Source organism: Ictidomys tridecemlineatus, chromosome 11, assembly GCF_052094955.1.
Source record: "Ictidomys tridecemlineatus isolate mIctTri1 chromosome 11, mIctTri1.hap1, whole genome shotgun sequence".
Taxonomy (NCBI): domain Eukaryota; kingdom Metazoa; phylum Chordata; class Mammalia; order Rodentia; family Sciuridae; genus Ictidomys; species Ictidomys tridecemlineatus.
This window is the reverse complement of record NC_135487.1, coordinates 33,498,561-33,517,088: the sequence shown is the minus strand read 5'-3', so window position 1 is coordinate 33,517,088 and position 18,528 is coordinate 33,498,561. Positions and strand designations below refer to the sequence as shown.

At 42.5% G+C, this 18,528-nt stretch overlaps 3 protein-coding genes across 9 annotated transcripts in view; 2 read left to right on the top strand and 1 right to left on the bottom strand.

Annotated features, from left to right (window-relative positions):
• The window catches only part of Gpbp1l1 (GC-rich promoter binding protein 1 like 1), a 43,431-nt gene extending 38,420 nt beyond the window's left edge, over positions 1-5,011 (top strand). For all 3 annotated transcript variants that reach the window (XM_078026180.1, XM_078026179.1, XM_078026178.1), the window contains exons 9-12: positions 119-277; positions 2,088-2,212; positions 2,929-3,031; positions 4,109-5,011. In XM_078026180.1, coding sequence (XP_077882306.1) covers positions 119-277; positions 2,088-2,212; positions 2,929-3,031; positions 4,109-4,261 — 540 coding nt within the window. In that variant the 3' untranslated portion in view covers positions 4,262-5,011. The remainder of the gene's footprint in view (positions 1-118; positions 278-2,087; positions 2,213-2,928; positions 3,032-4,108) is intronic.
• Positions 5,012-7,177: 2,166 nt separating this feature from the next.
• Positions 7,178-10,921, top strand: Ccdc17 (coiled-coil domain containing 17). Of its 4 annotated transcripts, none has more exons than XR_005735166.2 (12): positions 7,178-7,547; positions 7,670-7,844; positions 7,931-8,087; positions 8,182-8,265; positions 8,361-8,479; positions 8,746-8,859; positions 9,104-9,279; positions 9,375-9,472; positions 9,637-9,840; positions 10,012-10,226; positions 10,292-10,399; positions 10,676-10,893. XR_005735166.2 is itself a non-coding variant. In XM_021720140.3 (12 exons), the coding sequence occupies exons 1-12, from the start codon at positions 7,227-7,229 to the stop codon at positions 10,895-10,897; spliced, it is 1,989 nt and encodes a 662-aa protein (XP_021575815.2). In that variant the 5' UTR covers positions 7,191-7,226; the 3' UTR covers positions 10,898-10,921. The 4 variants fall into 4 exon arrangements, 3 of the variants coding, with proteins under 3 accessions (XP_040144521.2, XP_040144522.2, XP_021575815.2); XM_021720140.3 differs by having other exon boundaries at positions 7,191-7,547; positions 10,012-10,222; positions 10,676-10,921; XM_040288587.2 differs by lacking the exon at positions 10,292-10,399 and having other exon boundaries at positions 10,012-10,222; positions 10,676-10,921.
• Positions 10,922-12,899: 1,978 nt separating this feature from the next.
• Positions 12,900-18,528, bottom strand: part of Nasp (nuclear autoantigenic sperm protein) — a 32,306-nt gene continuing 26,677 nt past the window's right edge. For both annotated transcript variants that reach the window (XM_040288586.2, XM_013364942.4), the window contains 9 exons: positions 16,577-16,656; positions 15,903-15,988; positions 15,721-15,794; positions 15,099-15,287; positions 14,850-15,016; positions 14,257-14,313; positions 14,074-14,151; positions 13,366-13,497; positions 12,900-13,083 (listed from right to left, as the gene is read on the bottom strand). In XM_040288586.2, the coding sequence (XP_040144520.1) occupies positions 13,003-13,083; positions 13,366-13,497; positions 14,074-14,151; positions 14,257-14,313; positions 14,850-15,016; positions 15,099-15,287; positions 15,721-15,794; positions 15,903-15,988; positions 16,577-16,656 (944 nt within the window). In that variant the 3' untranslated portion in view covers positions 12,900-13,002. The remainder of the gene's footprint in view (positions 13,084-13,365; positions 13,498-14,073; positions 14,152-14,256; positions 14,314-14,849; positions 15,017-15,098; positions 15,288-15,720; positions 15,795-15,902; positions 15,989-16,576; positions 16,657-18,528) is intronic.

Below are 18,528 nucleotides of genomic sequence, written 5' to 3'. Positions count from 1 at the left end.
TGAGAGTATTAAATAGGCTGTCAGATTCTGGAAATCTGTGCCATTTAGAAGTAATCCAGAGAATCTCAGTGCTTGCCCTTTGCTATCGGGAGCAAACCTATTTGTGGTATTTGCCTAGAGTCCCTCCAGCATTACCCCTCCAATTGAGATCAGCTCCTCTCGTCTGACCAAGTTGACCCGCCGAACCACTGACAGGAAGAGTGAATTCCTGAAGACTTTGAAGGATGACCGAAATGGAGACTTTGCAGAGAACAGAGACTGTGACAAGCTGGAGGATGTAAGAGCATATGAGTTCTCTGGGACAATATAGATATTTTCCTTTGTTATATGTAGGGGGTTTTTTGTTTGTTCATTTGTTTTTTCCTTAAGGGTGAAAGAAATGGCAAGATTTTAAAATGTACATAGTATCTGTAAAAGTAAGAGCCTTTGGTAAAGTGAATTTAATTCATTGTTCATCAGAGATTCAAACTAGGATTTATTTTATTGACCATTACGTTCACTTACTGAAGGGTATCTTAATTGCTTCCAAGTTCTAGTAATTATAAATAAAGCTGTTGTAAACAACTCTGTGCAAGTTTTTGTGACCATTAGTTGTCAGGTCCTTTAGCCTTGTGATGGCTAGATCATAAGGTAACAGCGTGTTGAGGTTTTTTTGGTTTGGGTTTGGCAGAGGAAGGTGGTTTGTTTTTGTTTTTAGTACTGCGAGTTGATCCCAGGGGCAGTTTAATACTGAGCCACATCTTCAGCCCTTTTTATTTTCTGAGATATGGGGTCTTTTGCTAAATTGTCAAGGCTGGCCTTGAACTTGACAGTCCTCTTGCCTCAGCCTCACAAGTAGTTGTGATTATTTATAGGCATGCTCCACTGTACCTGGTTGCATATTTAGTTTTGAAAGAAACCACCAAACTGTCTTCCAAAGGAGTTATACCATTTACATTACTACCAATAATGAAGGAGAATTCATATTGCTCTACATAACAGAATGTGATATTGTCCATGTTATGGATTTTGACCCTTTTAGTTAGATATATAGTGGTATCTTGGTTGTTTTAATTTACATTTCCCTAGTGACATGAGATGTGGCTCATCCTTTCATATGCCTATTTGCTATTTATATCTTATGTTTAGGTCTTCTGCCTATTTTTAAATCAGGTTGTTTTCTTGTTGAATTTTAAAGTTCTTCGTATATCTTGGATAACAGTCCTGTCAGATACCCATTTTGCAAATATTTCCTCCCTCGATGTGGCTGTCAGTTGTTTTTATGGATCATGCCTTTGATGTTGTATCTAGAATAGTCATTTAAGGTCATCTGTATTTCCTCCTATATTATTTTTAGATATCTTATGGTTTTGTATTTAAATTTAGATCTGTAATTTTGAGTTAATTTTGTGAAGGGGTATAAAGTCTTCAACTAGATTCATTTTTTTGTATATGGATGCCCAGTTGTTCCCATACCTTTATTGAAAAAACTTGTCTCTTCTCCATTTTATCACCTTTGTTCCCTTTTCAAAGATCAGTTGACTATGTATTTCTGGACTCTATTCTGTTCCATTGATCTGTTTGTCTATTCTTTTGCAAAAACCACACTGTGTTGATTATTCTAGCTATTATAGTAAGCCTTAATGTCTGGTAGCTTCAGTCCTCCAACTTTGTTCTTTTCTTTTAATATCATATTAGCTATTCCGGATCTTTTGCCATTCCATGTAAACTTTGAAATTCAGTTTTTTATATAGCAGGTCCCATTTTTAAGTGGGAAAAACCTGTGGGCTGAGGTTTTCTTCAGAAAGCACTTTCCTGGGTTCTGACTCCTTGATTTTGTAGGTTGCTTGTCTTACAACAAGAATCATAAGCCGAGTGGGCGGTGCATGAATGTAATCCCAGTGACTCTGGAGGCTGAGGCAGGAGGATTACAAATTTTGAGACCAACCTCAGCAATTTAATGAGACTTTGTCTCAAAATTTTTAAAAGGGGGTGGGTCTGGGGATTTATTTCGCTCAGTGATTAAGCACCTCTGGCTTCAATCCGTGGTACCAAAAGGGAAAAAAGGATCATTAAATCAAGTGTGTCCTTCCTTTTATTTATTGCAGTTGGAAGACAACAGCACACCTGAACCAAAGGAAAATGGGGAGGAAGGCTGTCTTCAGAATGGTCTTTCTCTCCCTGTAGTAGAAGAAGGGGGGGTCCTTTCACACTCTCTGGAAGCAGAGCATAGGTAAGAGAGGACAAGATCATAAAGAATGTTGGGCTGGGGATGTGGCTCAAGCGGTAGTGTGTTTGCCTGGCATGCGCACGGCGCAATTCATTCTCTCTCTCTTTAAAAAAAAAAAAATAGAATGCTATGTGTGACCTGTTGGTGAGGATCTTAAACATTCTTAAGACATCTTGGATAGAACTGAATTGGGCATACAGAGAGAAGAGTCCATGAACATTGTAACTTGTTCAGTGTTAACATAGGTTGGCCTGTTGGCTACTTAGCATTCTCTCACAGACTTGGCCAAGTTTTTCACAATCTCCTCGCCAAAGTTTTCTTGTCATTGAATTTCAAACTCAGTTTATGGCTCCAGTCCGAAAAGGAAAGAAATGAGAATCTGTTTCCTGGGACTGTCGTGCTATCCCAAATGAACTGTTACCATAAAATCCCCTTAAAGGAGCCTTGGAATGCTTGAAACCCCTGGTGCTTAAATGAGGGCCTTGAACATAAAGCAGCCAGCTTTCTTGGGCACGACTGGATAGCTTGTGGAGCCTGCCAATTATGGGAGTACTTTCTTAAAAGAAATCTCCTATTCCAGGGGAATTGTAGGATTAGGTTCTGAGAGAGGCCACAGTGCCATGAAATTGAAAGAACTTAAGATTTTCTTGTGAAAAGCCGTAGATTGCCCACTTAGACTTACTGTTGTCCTATTTTCTTTGTCTTTCTGCCTCCACCAGGTTATTGAAATCAATGGGATGGCAAGAATATCCTGAAAATGATGAGAATTGCCTTCCTCTCACAGAGGATGAGCTAAAAGAGTTCCACATGAAGACAGAGCAGGTATGTCATAAATCCTCCCTGGAGACCAGTTAAACACTAGGAAAGAAAGGAAGCCCTAAGTGAGAGAGAGAAACCTTGAAAAAGAAAGTATAAAGTAATTACCGTAGTAGAAATATAAAGGAGCATCAAACTCTGCCTGAACAATAAGGATCTCCAGTGGTAGGTATACCAACAGGTCAGTGACTAGCAGATTCCAGAAGGTAACATTCTTCATCCTCGTAGAACCCCAAGATTATGTTCCAAAGGACTGAGCTCTGTGTTTAGGAAGAAGCCAGAACTTTCTCTATATTCAGCCCTGAGTTCCTTCTGCTGCTCTGGCGAGAACTAAGAAACCAAAAGGCTTACATGAATTCATTCAACAAATACTTGGCCACTTTCTCTGAATAAAACTCTGCCAAAGGGTAAGGATTTGGCTCACTGGTAGATCTCTTGCCTTATATAGGTGACACCCTGCATTTGATCCCCAGCATTGCAAAAAACAAGAACAAAGAAAACCCTGCCAGATCCTAAGGTTTACAACAATGAACAAGATAAATGAAGTTTCTATAAACCTCCTTGAGTTTACATTCTGGTGGCATATAAATGACAGCTGAATAAATGACACAGAAGGAAGTTTACAGGCTGACGTAAGACCTTACCACTCAGAACTCAGAAATAGGAAATCTCAAATCCTACCTCGGACAAAATGAATCACAGGTCCTTGGCATGGTGGCACACGCCTGCGGGAGGTTGAGGCAGCAGGATTATGATTTCAAGGCCAGCCTCAGCAACTTAGCTAAGCCCTAATCAACTTAGACCATGTCTCAAAAAATGAAGATGAAGCTCAGTTGTAAAAGCACCCCTGGGTTCAATCACTAGTACTCCAGTACCCCCCCCCCAAAAAAAAGCCAACCTTGGATAATTATTTGTACATTAAAGTTTAAACAGCCCTACTGTGAGAGATCTTAGAAGATCTAAGTTTTCCCCCATCTCCCATTTTCCCTCATCAAATTGAGGCCTGGCCTTTTCCTATGTCCCACAAGCCAGTGTGGTCATTGATGGATTATTTTTTTCCTTTCTCTCCCACGCTAACCACAGCTGAGAAGAAATGGCTTCGGAAAGAATGGCTTCTTACAGAGCCGCGGTTCCAGCCTATTCTCCCCTTGGAGAAGCACTTGTAAAGCAGAGTTTGAGGACTCAGACACAGAAACAAGTAGCAGTGAAACATCAGATGACGATGCCTGGAAGTAGGCATATAAAGGCTCACAATTAATCTGACTCAGTAAACTCAGCTTGTGTGTTTAGGGAATATACAAAAGAAATTGTTCTTTTCCTTTTCTTATGTTGTTGAATATTTCATGCACAAGGGAAATAATCATATCCCAAAGAAAGAGCAGTTGGCTTGTTTAGCTTTTGTTGTTGTTCTTCCCTGTTATCTGCTTAATAGAAGTTTGTGTGGTGGGAAAGATTTTTTAAATACACACACACAGTACATATGGGGCGATGCACAGGTGGGAGCTGGCAGTGCAGAGATGCAGAGAGGAGACACTGGTCTGCAGCAACAGCTTCTACTACCAGCCCTTGGGGCACTCACCCCTGTGCTCAAGCAATCATTGTCAATGACAAAGTGACTATTGAAGTTATAATTGTATTAAATTAATGCTAATAATTTGGATATTTTATTTTATTTTTGGCTGCTCGGGTAACTTTAGCCCTTAACAAAGCATATGTGGTTTTTTTGTTTGTTTGTTTGTTTTTGTTTTCTTTTTTCCTTTTTGGGTACAGCTGTAAAATATTTGGATATAGGAAATGTGTTATTCTTGCAGCCTTGATATTCAGGGTGGATTGTAAAATATAAATTTTTGTGAGATTTCAAAGATTAAGATTATTTTGATAACATTATTTACAGATTTAAAAGATGTGGTTATCACAAGTCTGTTGAGGGGAAAAACTACTGCATAAAATAACTAACTTGGAATAAATATTTTGCATCAGTTTAAATTGTCTTGTGTAAGAAGTATGTTTTCTTTAAAATTAGCAAGCACTCTACCACTAAGTGACATACCCTAGCAGATATTTTTTCATGCACATGTTTAATGAAGTCAGAAACCAGATTTTCCTCCCTGAAACCGTTTCATTTTCAGTGCCATGTATTTACCACTGGGCTTTTTTAAAGAAAGGTCTTGCTTCAATTTTCCTACTAAAGAACTTGGGGGGGCAGAAATGACTCGAGTCAGTGCTGGCTGGTTTTTTCATTCAACAGATACTTTCCAAGCCCTGTTTTATATCCCAGACATTATGAAAGACAAGGGTTGCAAGGAGTGCCTAGGCCTGTAGGGAAGAGAATAAACAGCTATTTTAGAAAAGATGAAATTTTAGGCCAATATTTGATAGACAAAAAGAAGTTAAAAGAATAAGCATCTGGCACTCTTTGCTGTACCTACAGTACTTTGTCCCTAGTAGATACAGAGGACCAAGAGCACACCTGATTGCCTATTAGAAAGATAATTAACTTGTAAAGTGAGCTCTGGGCCAGAGAGGACAAGAGGGTAGATGCAGAGAGATCAGCAGGATGTACAATCTATTAGTATATTACACTGCCTACTGCAAGTAGAATTATCCATATGCAAAATATGGTGAAGGCAGTTGAAATAGAGCAATAAGAATTATTAGCTATCATGTTCCATTGAATGTAAGATAGTGCCTGTGTGTATGTTACTGTGGATCAAACCCAGGGCTTTGCATGTGCTAGGGAAGCTTTCTACCACAGAGCCACGCTGCCAGTCCTAGCATCGATAATTGTGAATCCTGACATCACTGTTGTAATATGAAAAAAAAAAAAAATGCGTCTTAAAATCAGTGAAATAGGGCTGGGGCTGTAGCTCAGTGACAGAGCAGAGCACTTGCCTAGCATGTGTGAGGCACTGGGTTTGATTCTAAGCACCACATAAAAATAAAAGATATTCTGTCCATCTACAACTAGAAAAAAATTTTAATTAAAAAATCAATGAAGTAATATAAAATAAACTAAAAAATATATATTGTAGCAAAGATTCTATGCTTGGAGAAGAGAAGGTTGAGATTTTTGGCTTTGGTACCCCAGTACCATAAAAAAAGAAAAAACCTTGGATAATTGTACATTAAAGTTTGAAAAGCCTACTGTGAGAGATCTTAGAAGACTTAAGAGATCTAAATTTCCCCCCATTTCCCATTCTCCCTCCAAAATTGAATTGAGATCACATATTTGAAACATAATCTGCGGGAGGAAATGCTTTAAGTCCCTGTCTTGTTTAGAAAGAAGTGCTTCTTTGAAATGTGGGGGTGGGGAGGATCGGGTTGTGGAGGATAAAGAACCTGTTTAGCATTTGAGTGAAGGGATTCCTTTCCGGACTTGATTCTCTCATCTGATTTATTACATTCTCTGGCAGTTTCCATTGCTTGGACTGTGCTGATATTCCCTTCTACAACTGGGCGTGGAATGGGAATCTGAGGATGGGAGTTGGGGGCGGGGCAGAGTGCTGCCTCTGGTGTGATTTGGTTGTGCAAAAGTTGTAGTTACTTCCAGAAAGGCATTTTACTAGGAAGAGCTTTTCAGTTCAGGGAAAAGATGGTTTCCTGACAGAACACCACCTCTCCCAGGTGTTCCCTGAACTGACGAATAGCAATTAACTTCTATTATATCCACATTGGAGTGCAGTCGTTAAAAAGATAACACTTGTGCCTGGCGCGGTGTAATCCTAGCAGCTCGGGAGGCTGAGACACGGGGTCGCGAGGATCATCAGTTCAAAGCCAGCCTCAGCAAAAGCGAGGCTCTAAGCAACTCAGTAAGACCCTGTCTCTAAATAAAAATAAATAAAATACAAAATAGGGCTGGGGATGTGGTTCAGTGGTCGAGTGCCCCCGAGTTCAATCCCCGGTACACACACAAAAAAAAACTTGCATGTCTGAGGCTATGAAATGACCAAGGATGACCAAGTCATGGTTAGTCTAGAAGGTATCAATCTAGTTGTAACAGACGTGACACTTTTTCAAGCCTAGAGCTTCTCAAAGGTGGTAAGGTTACCCCACCCATTCTCCTAACCTGCCCAGGCCTGTAATTGCTGCCCAGGGAACTAAAGCTCCTCCCCAAACAAACCTGTGAAAGATCTAGACCTGAGCTTTTCCTTCTGCCCCTTCTGCAGGACTAGGCTGGTGTCAGGAGGCAGTTTCCTTTAACATGGGCTCCAACTCTGGGGAGCCAGAGCTCTTGCCCTGTGGGTCCTGTGACATGGTTTTCCGCTCCAGGGCCCTGTTGGCCATCCACACTCAGCGCTTTTGCATTGGCCGCCTGACCCGGGAAGGGACAAATAGAGCACAGCCCTCCGTAACTACGGAATCACCGGGTACCGCGGTAAGGACGGGGCTGGTGGATATTCCAGAGAGCTGGGAGATCAAGATTCCTCATTTTGCATTCTGTTCCCAGGTTGTGTCGGGAGAACTCCAGGGCCGCTTGGACCAGGAGGCCAGCACATCTGCTCTAAAAAGGTTAACAGAGGAGGTAACACCCACCCAGCTTTCCCCAGAGCTGTGAACTTGAAGCGGCCACCCCTTTTTTCGTAGCTTGAGATCATACATGGAGCAGATTATCCCAACAAAGATCGTGGATCACTGTAACTCCAGGTGCAGTGGCTGCGGCTGTCCTTACAGAAAATGGGACCCTGGAAGACAGAAGGCCCCACCTCCGAGGTTGCTGCAGGGAGCCCTAACGAGAGACTGCAGGCGCTGTATAGGACCCGCGCCCGGCGCGTGGCAGAGACGCAAGCGCAGAGCCGGGCACTGGAGCGACGCGGCAACGGTGAGGGAGAGACGGGGATAGGGACTTGCTCCGCCCCTTGCCCGCGGGGTTCGAACGCGTTCCGACTCTGTCCCTTACTCCCTCAGAACTAAGCTGGCGCCTCCAAGGTGGGCCCCGGGGAGGGATATCCCGCTTATTCGGTCTAGAACGGCAACTTCGAGAACTCCAGGCAGAGGCCGGGCAGACAAGGGGAGCTCTACAGATGTTGGAAACGCGCCTTCAAGAACTTCAGCCCCAGACTGGGTGAGACCCCCTCGGATGCCGGTCTGGAAGCGTGAGGCGGGGCCAGGGCGGCGGGAAGCCCTATTGGATGCGTGACGTCGTCTCTCCGCGCCAGGACTCGGCCGAATGCCTGGCGGGATGCTGAGCTCAATTGTCCCGTGCTGCAGGTCAACCCGGGAACCTTAGCTGCGGAGATCCGGTGAGGTCCGATGCGCGGGACGGGCCAGGGACGGAGTGCTGATCATCCTGGGAAGACTGTCTTACTTTCTTTCTGTACCCACCCCCGCTCCCTAGGGCCCTGCGTGAGGCCTACATGCGAGGCGGGGGCCGGGACCCCGGTGTTCTGAGCAAGATATGGCAGTTACAAGTGGAGGCGTCAGCACTGGAACTGCGGCGGTCGCAGAATCGCAGGGGTGAACAAGAGGGATCAAACAGGAGGACCTCTCCGCAGCGGTGGTCTTAGACCTGGGAGGAGAAGAGGGCTTGAGGGAGGATGTCATTGGCGTAGGAACCACCTGAGCAAAAACCCCGAGGTGTAGAAATCCTGGGTGACTGTAGCTAGAATATGAGCTGAAAGTCAAAAGACTTGTCCAGAAAGCTCTAAACACTGGAGACCTGCTCAGATCCGGACCGGCGTCACCAGAGATCAAAGGTAACAGGTGAGACTTGTTCTTCGCAGATAAAGCAAGTGCAGCCTCGGGGGAGCTTCTAGTATTGGAAGCAGAAAACCGGCGCCTAGAGGAGAATATCCTGGCCTTGCAGATGCAGAGATGCCGGGCCCAGACGTTTTGGGGTCAGTGAGCACCCCAACTTCATTCCAGCAGACCTAACTCAGGAGAATGGGTGGAAGGATGATTCCCGGGGAATGAAAACCAAGTTTGTGCCCCCCTCAGTTCGTGTCCATGCAATCTCCGTGTGTCCGTGTGTGTGTGTGTGTGTGTGTGTGTCTGTCTGTCTGTCTGTCTGTCTGTGGCTTCTCAGTACAGTTACCTGCTTCCTCTGATGCAGGGGCACCCTAAGTCTTCCTCTGTTCCTAGGGCCCAGGGAGGCACAACTCCTGGCTGGTCCCTGCACAAGTCCAGGGGGAAAGGGAGATCCCCCACACCTCCCTCCACCGGTGGCACCCCCACTGCCACCACTTCCAGGCTCCACAAACGTCCAGTTCTTAGGTGGTGCAGAAAAGGCTGTGAGGACCCAGGGATGCCAGGATGGGGTGAGGGGGAGTTGGGGGATGGTTCAGCTCTATGTGGTCAGGGGAGCATGGGCAGCTTGCAGACTTTCTGGAGAAGTCAGCTCATTTCCTCACAGCCACCACTTCCTGGAACCATGACAAAGAACCTGAGTCTGGACCCACGCTTCCTTTTGCCCACATCTGATGTGCTGGGCCCTGCACCATACGACCCTGGGTGAGGCCTGCTCCCTCCTTGGACAACCCTTTTCACTTGTCCACTAATAACTTAAGGAGAACTCCTAGGGCTGTCCAGTAGACTGGGTAGAGGGAGGGTGAGAGGAGGATAGAGAGGGAGTGAGAGGAGTTTGATGTTTATGTACTCTGACTTGTGTCCCCTAGGGCTGGCTTGTTCATTTTCTATGACTTCCTTCGAGGCCTTGATGCTTCTTGGATTTGGGTGCAACTATTGACTGGCTTGGCCCGAGATGGACAGGATACAGGAGGGACCACAGCATTGCCCCCAGCCTTTTGCTTGCCCCCACCTCCAGCTCCTGGGCCCATGGGAAACTGTGCCATCCTTGCCAGCAGGCAGCCTGTGCCCAGGTCAGTTAAATGGGGTTTGTGACTTGGTATTCTTGCCACAATTGAGTATGCCCCTCTTCCTGAGTTTTCTCATCTATATAAAGGCCATTCATTGGCTCTGAGGTTTAATTCCTAGGAAGTATTTAGGAAGGGACTTCAACTCTGGCCTTTGACATTTTGTTTGTTCTTCAGGCTGCCGCCATCACCGTCAGTATCCTTGGTGTGTGAGCTACAAGCCTGGCAGGGGTTGACATGGGCTAGGGCACCACAGCCAAAGGCTTGGGCCTCACTGGTGCTATTTGACCGGGATCAGCGTGTGCTAAGTGGCCGTTGGCGCCTTCCACTTCGGGCTCTTCCTGTGAACCCCAGCCTCAGCTTTGGGCAGCTGAATGGGATTCCCCAGGTCAGTGAGGAGGGTGGAGATAAGGTCTACTCCAAGGTACAGATAGAGTACCATTTCACCTCTCTCTAGGCAGGTCAGACTGAGCTCTTTCTGCGGCTGGTGAATGCAAGAGATGCAGATGTCCAGACATTGGCAGAGATTAATCCAACAAGTGCCCATGAGTACCAGTACCCACCGGTGAGGGAGGGCCCAGTTATAACTAGAGGCAATACAAGTGGGTGGTTAATAGCCAACTGTTATTGATACTACGTGCCAGTCACTACCAGTTGTTTTCTGTGCTTAATCCTCACAATCATCTGTTAGATAATGCAATGTAAACAAAAACAAAGCAAGAATTTACCAAGTTAACACTACCTTTTATTCACAGTAAGTTGGTTCTAAGGTAGTTCAACTCCAGAACCTATGTTCCTTACCTATTTTTAGATTGTTTAAGAACCTGCTTATTTTCCACAGGTATCCATATCATCTTCACTGGAAACAAGTTCCCTCAGCCCCAAGGTTGGCTTTGCTGATCCCCCACCTCCTACAGAAAAGTCCTTTGGCAGAGTCAAGACTAAAGATGGGGCTGGGGAGGTGGCTCAAGCGGTAGCGCGCTCGCCTAGCATGCGTGCGGCCCGGGTTCGAACCTCAGCAGCACCATATACCAACAAAGATGTTGTGTCCGCCGAGAACTAAGAAAAAATAAATGTTAAAATTCTCTCTCTCTCTCTCTGTCCCTCTCTCTCACTCTCTCTTTAAAAAAAAAAAAAAAAAAAAAAGACTAAAGATGAAATTTTGAGCTATGACCGATCCCCACAGGGGAGCTAGAAGGAACGTGAGGCTTATTCCCAGACCTGTAGCTTTTACTACTCCATAAAGTTTAGAAGCAAATGAGCTTGTGAATTCTAACCACATCTGTATCACCTTTGGCAAGTAGTTGATCTTTCTCCAACTGTTTTCTTTTGTAAACATTTACTGAGGATTAAATGAATCTGTCAGGTATTTAAATATTACCTGTCACTTTCTTTTTGTAAAAGCCAACTTTAGTGCTAAATTTCATATCAGATTCATCAGGATTTTTTTTTTCTTTTTAGTACTGGGGCTTGAACCCAGGTTACTCTACCACTGAGCTACACCCCCACCCCTTTGATTTTTCACTAAATAGCCTGGGCCGGCCTCAAACTTGCAATCCTCCTCCCTTCCAAATAGTTGGGATCATAGCCAGGCATGTCTTTCTGATGACTTTTGCCTAGAAGCCTTCCTGAGGCTTTAAAGAGAGATTCCAAATTAAGGCCCTAAGGCAATAATGTTATAGTTGAGAAAATTCCATATTGGGACTTCAAGACCTAAACATACAACATAAACACATCTAGTCAAGATAAGCCAGATTCTGCAAATGAGTCAATGACCAGCCCAGAGAGACATTTTCTCTTGTATTAAGAAAATCAGTGGCTCAGGAAGGAGGCTGAAGGAGGATTTTAAGTACAAAGCTGACCTCAGCAATTTAGCTGGGCCCTAAGCAATTTAGCAAGACCCTGTCACAAAATAAAACAGGGCTGAGGAGGGCTGGGGTTTGTAGCTCAGTGGTAGAGCCCTTGCCTAGCATGTGTGAGGCCCTGGGTTGAATCCCCAGCACCACATAAAACAAAGGTTTCGTGTCCATCTACAACCAAAAATATTTTTAAGGGGTGGGGGGGAGCACCTGGGATGTGACTGGTTAAGTACCCTTGCATTTAATCCCCAATACTTAAAAAATAACCACCTTTACAAAACGGGGTTGACTTGGGAGTCCTATATAGCTCCCTCAGCCTTTGATACTGGGTTTTTAAAATAGGAGATTCTAACTTATTAAACTAAGGGCTATTGGCTGTTTCTCACACAAACCCTGTGCCCTGCACAACAGGCTTACATTTTGTTGTGTCTTGACCATCATCATCCCTGGAATCCAAAAATTGCTGAGCCAATTTTTTGCTCTTAGCCCCATATCTCATACTGAAAAGCTCAAAAGCTCTAGGCAGCTCAGGATCCCATTGAAAGATCTTTAAGCACAATGCAAGACCAGGAGCTTTTTATTCACATCTTTATTTTGAGAAGTCATAACTACAGACAGTGTTAACAATTCCAAGTTTAAATGTTTTTCAATCTTTCTATACAGTAAATATCAAAACCAGCCAGCCTTCCCCCCCACACACACATTTTTCCAACCACATGTTGTCCATTACGTCAGTCACAGACAGTTTTCTCTCTATAGTTCCACAGGGATCACTTTCTCCCCCAAGTCGTCTTCAAAATTCTTTTTCCAGCATAGGATATAACCCTAGATGGAGATGAGGTAAACTGAAGACAGGTACCACCAAAGGCCTGACTGTTAGTCCATTTTCAGCACCAAACAGCAAGATCTTCACCAAATCTTGTTTTTGTAGCCCCCATCCAGGGACAGCACCACAAAGTCTGCAAGACAACTGAGTTCAGTCGAGTAACTTGATAAATATAGCACCGATGGAAACGAAAGGCCTATCTATAATCACACTTAATTTATCACTTCCACATCAGACAGGAGTTGACGTTAGAACTTCCAACAGAGATCAATACAGAAGTGGGGAGAAAAAGTACCTTTGGCCACTATAATATAAAACCGAGACTGCCCCGAGGCATGGATTCAGCCAATATTTAAGAAAAAACCATCAAAGCCTCAACCTTTGCTTACAATCTTTATTGAAGTTATACAAAAAGAATCCCCAAAAGTGAAAAAATACATTATATACAAAAACACTCTCTTGGGAGGAAGGTTCTGTTCCCTCTCAACATGCAGTGCTTTCAACTGTAGCTCCAGCCTCCACTGTCCCCTCCACTGCTGCCCGGCTTTCTGCCCGATTCTCAGCCTGAAAAACAAACAGGGAGCCTGGGCTTCAGTAACCTGGTTTAAACAAGCCATCTTATACAAAAAACAGGTTTCAGGCAAGAGGAAATAAACACAGGTCTTCCAATTCTGCTTTGTTCTCTACATAGTTATCTGTACCAATAATCATACACTGTGTTTTGAAAAAGATCAAGCAGAAATGATCTTGCTGGCAAGGCAAGGTGGGAGCATGCACTTAGGAGTACTGATTTCTCTGATCCTTGAAAAGATGAGGGAAGAGGCCAATCCCTGCTTAACTGCCCACCTCTTCCTCCTCCATGTTTTCGGAAACTTCATTTCCACCGGGGACAGCATCCCCGCTGCCTCCATTCACCTCTGGCTCCTGTTTGGCTTTCTTTGCATCATCTTTCCGGGGGCTCTCTTCTTCTGGTTTCCTCTAAAGATATAATTGTGAAGACTTCACAAATGTGCTTAACGTTTTTAAAAATACAACTTACAAAACACTTCCCTGTGGTACAGTAGGACTCACGGCTCTGTCTCTCCACCTAGCCACAAGGGGCAGATACCAATCTGTATTGTGCAAAATAAAATTGGTCTGTCCCAACATAATTGTTGAGCCTCCTGACTAAAGGAAAAGTAGTGTTAACTAGGATGAGGAGCAGAGATGTGAACATCTGGGGCTGGGTAGAGCTCAGTGGAACAGCACTTGCTTAGCATATGCAAGGCCTTGGATTTGATCATTAGCACCACACAATACAAGTAGAAAACAAGAGATGTGTATAAATTCCAGTACATGAGCCAGGAAACAAAGCAGGAGTAAAGAGACTCCCAACCCAGAGAAAAGAACTGTTGAAGTAACAAGCAGAAGAAGGCAGGCAGGAGTTCATGTATCAGGTCTGATGAACAACTTCTGACAAAGAAAACCTACTAGCTTCCAAAATCTGACTGATCCTCATAGTCCTTGGGCCATAGGAGTTTTCTAAATGAGGTAAACATTCACATGAAAATTTACCTTCTTTCTGACAAGGTGGGAAATATCAGTTACACAATTTGATGAGGAAGCACCATCTGTTGGTTTTCTACTGGCAATCTGACACAAAAAAAAATGAAGGCTTTGTTAGCAATGTACAAACTATTGAGACAATCAGTGAGGCCTAATATTAAGTGACAAACACCTAAATGAATGAATACCCACCATGGAAACTGAAGAACCTCCTCCACTACAAGTGAAACCTGAAGTAGAACTCTCCACCTGTGTGAAAGATGACAAATTCAAGTAGGTTTCCAGAGAGAACCCAGGTCACTCAGTTTTATAACAGGTACCCATCACAATAACTGATTAATAACACTTGAAATCCTAGTGATGGCCATTTAGTAGGCAAGATCTTTCACACACTTGGGATTAAAAGCATCATTTATCCATATCGTGTCATCTCAGAGATAGAAATAATAGCTTATATTTACTAAGCATTCCTATTTATGTGGTACTATCAAGAGTACTTTACACATAGATACTATGATCCCTATTTTACAGATAAATCAACAATGGCAGAAAAATACCCATGGTCATACAAACCGCACAGACAGAATTCCAAAATAGACAGTATAAGTCCAGACAGTCTAGCTCCAGAATATTTGCTAACCACTGTACTTTTTGACAGGAATAAGTAGATGAATTCTCATATTCTCTCTGATCACCAACTACCTAGAAACCAAGTTCCTAGCAAATGGAACATTAACAGTACCACAAACGCTATTATGAAAACTTTAAAAAGAAAATGAACGGACCAGAGTAGCTTTCAGGGCCAATTCAGCTACATTCCCACTATGCTGGGACTCTTTCGCATCTTCTATCTTCTCTCTAATTTCAGGTAGTAATTCCTTCAACTCCTCAATTTCTTTCTCATATTCAGTAGATGATCCTTCAGCCTCCTTCATCTGTTCATTTAGTACAGCTACAAAGAAGACGCATAAAAATTACCATAAAAGAATTTTTTTTTGGAGAAGGGTCAATTGCTGGTAGCAGCTTCTACTCACCCATTCTCTTCTCAATGACTTCAATAGATTTGTTGAACTGTGCCACTGCCTCGTCATACTGAGAGTTATATCCATAGGCCAAACCAAGCTGGTAGTGAGTTTCTGCAAGAAGACGATCATGGGCTTCTAGATACTGCTCTTGCAGGTTTAGGCAAGCCTGGAACTCCTCCACAGCTTGGATATAGTTCTCTAAGAAAGAAGAACAAGAATTGCCAGCACTTGTATGAAGTAGTTGCAGAATTCAGACCTGTTCTGCAGCAATATACCCATTTTGCTTTCATTCTGTTATTATCTACAGGACCCTTGGCTATGTAGAATGACAGAATGGCTTTTTAAAAAACCTGACAGGTGCTGGGCTTGTAGCCCAGTGGAAGAGCATGTGCTCTACACATTTGTGAGATCCTGGCTTTGATCCACAACACCAAAAAAACAAAATCCTACTGAAAGATCAGAGTTATTAATTAAAAGATTGTTCACTGTTCTAGGATCATAGGGGAAACAAACCTACTATATTTTCAATGTCAACTACCTAACTATAATCAATCAAGCTGATTACAGAGAATCTATTAAAGGAGGAATGGGAGAGTGAGGGATGTTAGAAAGTAAAATGAAAATGCATTACCAGATTCAACACTAACTTCTCCAAGTTTAAGATGTGCCTGTGCAGCATAAAGCTGGGCTTCTTTTGTTTCTTGCCTAAAAGAAGGAAACTGATTAGAAATCTTAATAATACTTGTCTAACCCTAATGGCTTTCTATTTATTTTCAACCAAATTCCCATCCTAAGAAGCAACAAGAGTTTTACCTTTTAAAAATGATCTTTGCTAAGTCCAGCATATCCCAAGCAAGCTCTAGGTTCCCAATCTCCTCTTCTTCATTTTCTTGAAGAGACTAAATATCCAAATCATTGTTATTAGGCAGAAGTATAAGATAAGCATTTTTCTACAGTATAAATATAAATGTATAATGTATTATGACTTGAAAAAGTTATTTGCAATTCAAAATTCAGACTTTCTCCCCCCAAAATTTGCAGAATGGGTAAAAAAAGTTTTCTCTCCTGATTCTCTTTGTGTCAGTAATATGTTGGATACTGTCATAATAGACAGGAAGCCCTAGGAATCAGAAGATCTGTCCATGGCCGTGGGCACAGGGCGGGGGGCGGTATTGGGGACTGAACTCATGGATGCTCTACCACTGAACTATTATATCCATCCCATTCTTTTTATTTATTTATTTTTTTAATTTAAGACAGGATCTTGCCAATTTGCTAAGGCTGGCCTTAAACTTGCAATCATCCTGCCTCTATCTCCTGAGTCACTGGGACTACAGGTGCTTAGCACCCAGCTCAGATCTGTCCATTCTAAGCATGGATAGAGTCCTGATTCCTTACCAGGAGTGGGTATCTACAATAATCATGCCTACAGGAGTTAATGACAATCCTACAATAAGAGCAGATTACAGTATCAAACAACAACTTACCTTATTTTCAAGAATTGATTCATTTGGTGTTTCTTCTGCCTTGTCATTTTCTTTATCTTCCTCTTCTGAGCCTTCAGTTTCTACGAGCAAGAATTCCTTATTATTAAGAACGTTAACTAATGATATCTTCTGACTAGTCAGAGATTCCAGTAAACATCAGTCAACCTATATTTTGAGACAGGTTAGGCTAGATTCTAATCCAGTTACCATCTGATCTGATTCTAAAGTCAGTGGTTTCAATCTAATTCAAGTTTAATCTAGACTTAGAATGTGTAACCTTACAGTGTATGGGTTAGACCTTTGACAGTTAAAAGCCTAAAGCATTTTCTTGTAAAAGTTAACCTAAATCATTCTGAATGAGACTGACTTAGATACTGTCTCATTGGCTAGAGGCTCCAATTTACTCAGTCAAAAGCAGATAGAGGCCTCAATCAGTGTTTCTGGGGTCTTTATGTGACTCGTTAGACAATGCTAGTAACCTCAGAAAATACCAAAAGCTAAATTATTCCAGTTCATTCAGAACAAGAATATGCAAGAGACTAGCTTTCCCACAATAAAGCTGTGGGAAAAAAAAGCATAGCTCTTACCAACTCTTGCCAATGAGCACGCCACAGACTCCAGCCAGCTCAAGCACACACCGAATTTAAGTGAGCAAACCAGGTATTTTAAATGATTCCATTTAAATTTGTAGTCATATCAACACTATTTCCTCATATTGAAATCCACTCATAAGTCAACTGCATGAAGAATACATTTTCAGTGATAAGATAACTTAAACCTCAAAATGTTGAGTGATTAGAATGGGCTTTCTGTTGTTACAATTCACGAATTGGCTTAATCCATCTCTCTTTTTTTTTTTTTTTTAAACAGTCTCAGGCTGGTTTCAAGCTCCTGGGCTCAGAGATCCTCCTACCATAGCCTCCCGAGTAGCTGGTATTACATGCCCATGCCACCAGCAAAAGATCTCAAATATTGTCTCCTAATAACCTAAATACAGCAATTAGGCCTTAGAGCCAAGAAGTCAGGTTAAAGGAATTTTATCTAAAGTAACAGTGCTTTATGGTGGAAAACAGGCACAGAAAATTCCTATGTATTAAAAATTATTGTAATGAACTAAAGTCCTCTAATAACTACACATTACAACCTAGTTAACAGTAAGCCCTATTTTAATCTGGAAGCTCACTTTTTTAACTTTCACTACAATACCAGTTCATCTACAATAGTCACCACCACACACCATTAATGGTAACTTCTGACTAGTCAGGGATTCCAGTAAACATCAGTCAACCTACATTTTGAGACAAATGGGTACAGGTTTACTTCCCTAAGTTTGGACTACATAGTGGTTTTGCTGACTCTTTCCATCCTCCAGCAGAATATCTAAGACAAATGAAGTAAAGCCTTTACTTCATTTGTCTTATCAACTCAAAAAATTAAACTTCATCCTCCCAATTTGCAGAGAAATTAAATTGACGTTATTATTTTAAAAATACTTTTTTAGTTGTAGGTGGATACAATACTTCTATTTTATTTTTATGTAGTGCTGAGGATTAAAGCCAGTGCTTCACACATGCTAGGTGAGCACTCTACCACTGAGCCACAATCCCAGCTCCAACACTGTTACTTTTTAAAAATTATCTGTTATCTGTTCCTACTCAAACCAGCATGCTAGACATCTAATTTAGCACAAAATATCTTAATTACTTGGAATTTTACAAATTGAGAAACCTGCACCTAGCTATCTTTATGGGACGGTGGAGAAGGAGCTAGGTTTTGTTTTTTTGGTATTGGAATTGAACTCAGGGACATATTACAACTGTCCCAATCCTTTTTGCTGAGGCTGGCCTCAAACTTGCAATCCTCCTGCCTCAGCCTTGAGTCACTGGGATTACAAGACATGCACAACTGTACCTAACTATAAACTAGGTTAATGAGAAAGTTAATACTGTAAA

Excerpts from the sequence above, each read along its gene's own strand:
- Ccdc17 (XM_021720140.3), top strand. The coding sequence starts at position 7,227 with ATGGGCTCCAACTCTGGGGAGCCAGAGCTCTTGCCCTGTGGGTCCTGT. Across the intron at positions 8,088-8,181 it reads GAACTTCAGCCCCAGACTGG|GACTCGGCCGAATGCCTGGC; the intron begins GTGAGACCCCCT and ends TCTCCGCGCCAG. Across the intron at positions 10,400-10,675 it reads ATGAGTACCAGTACCCACCG|GTATCCATATCATCTTCACT; the intron begins GTGAGGGAGGGC and ends TATTTTCCACAG.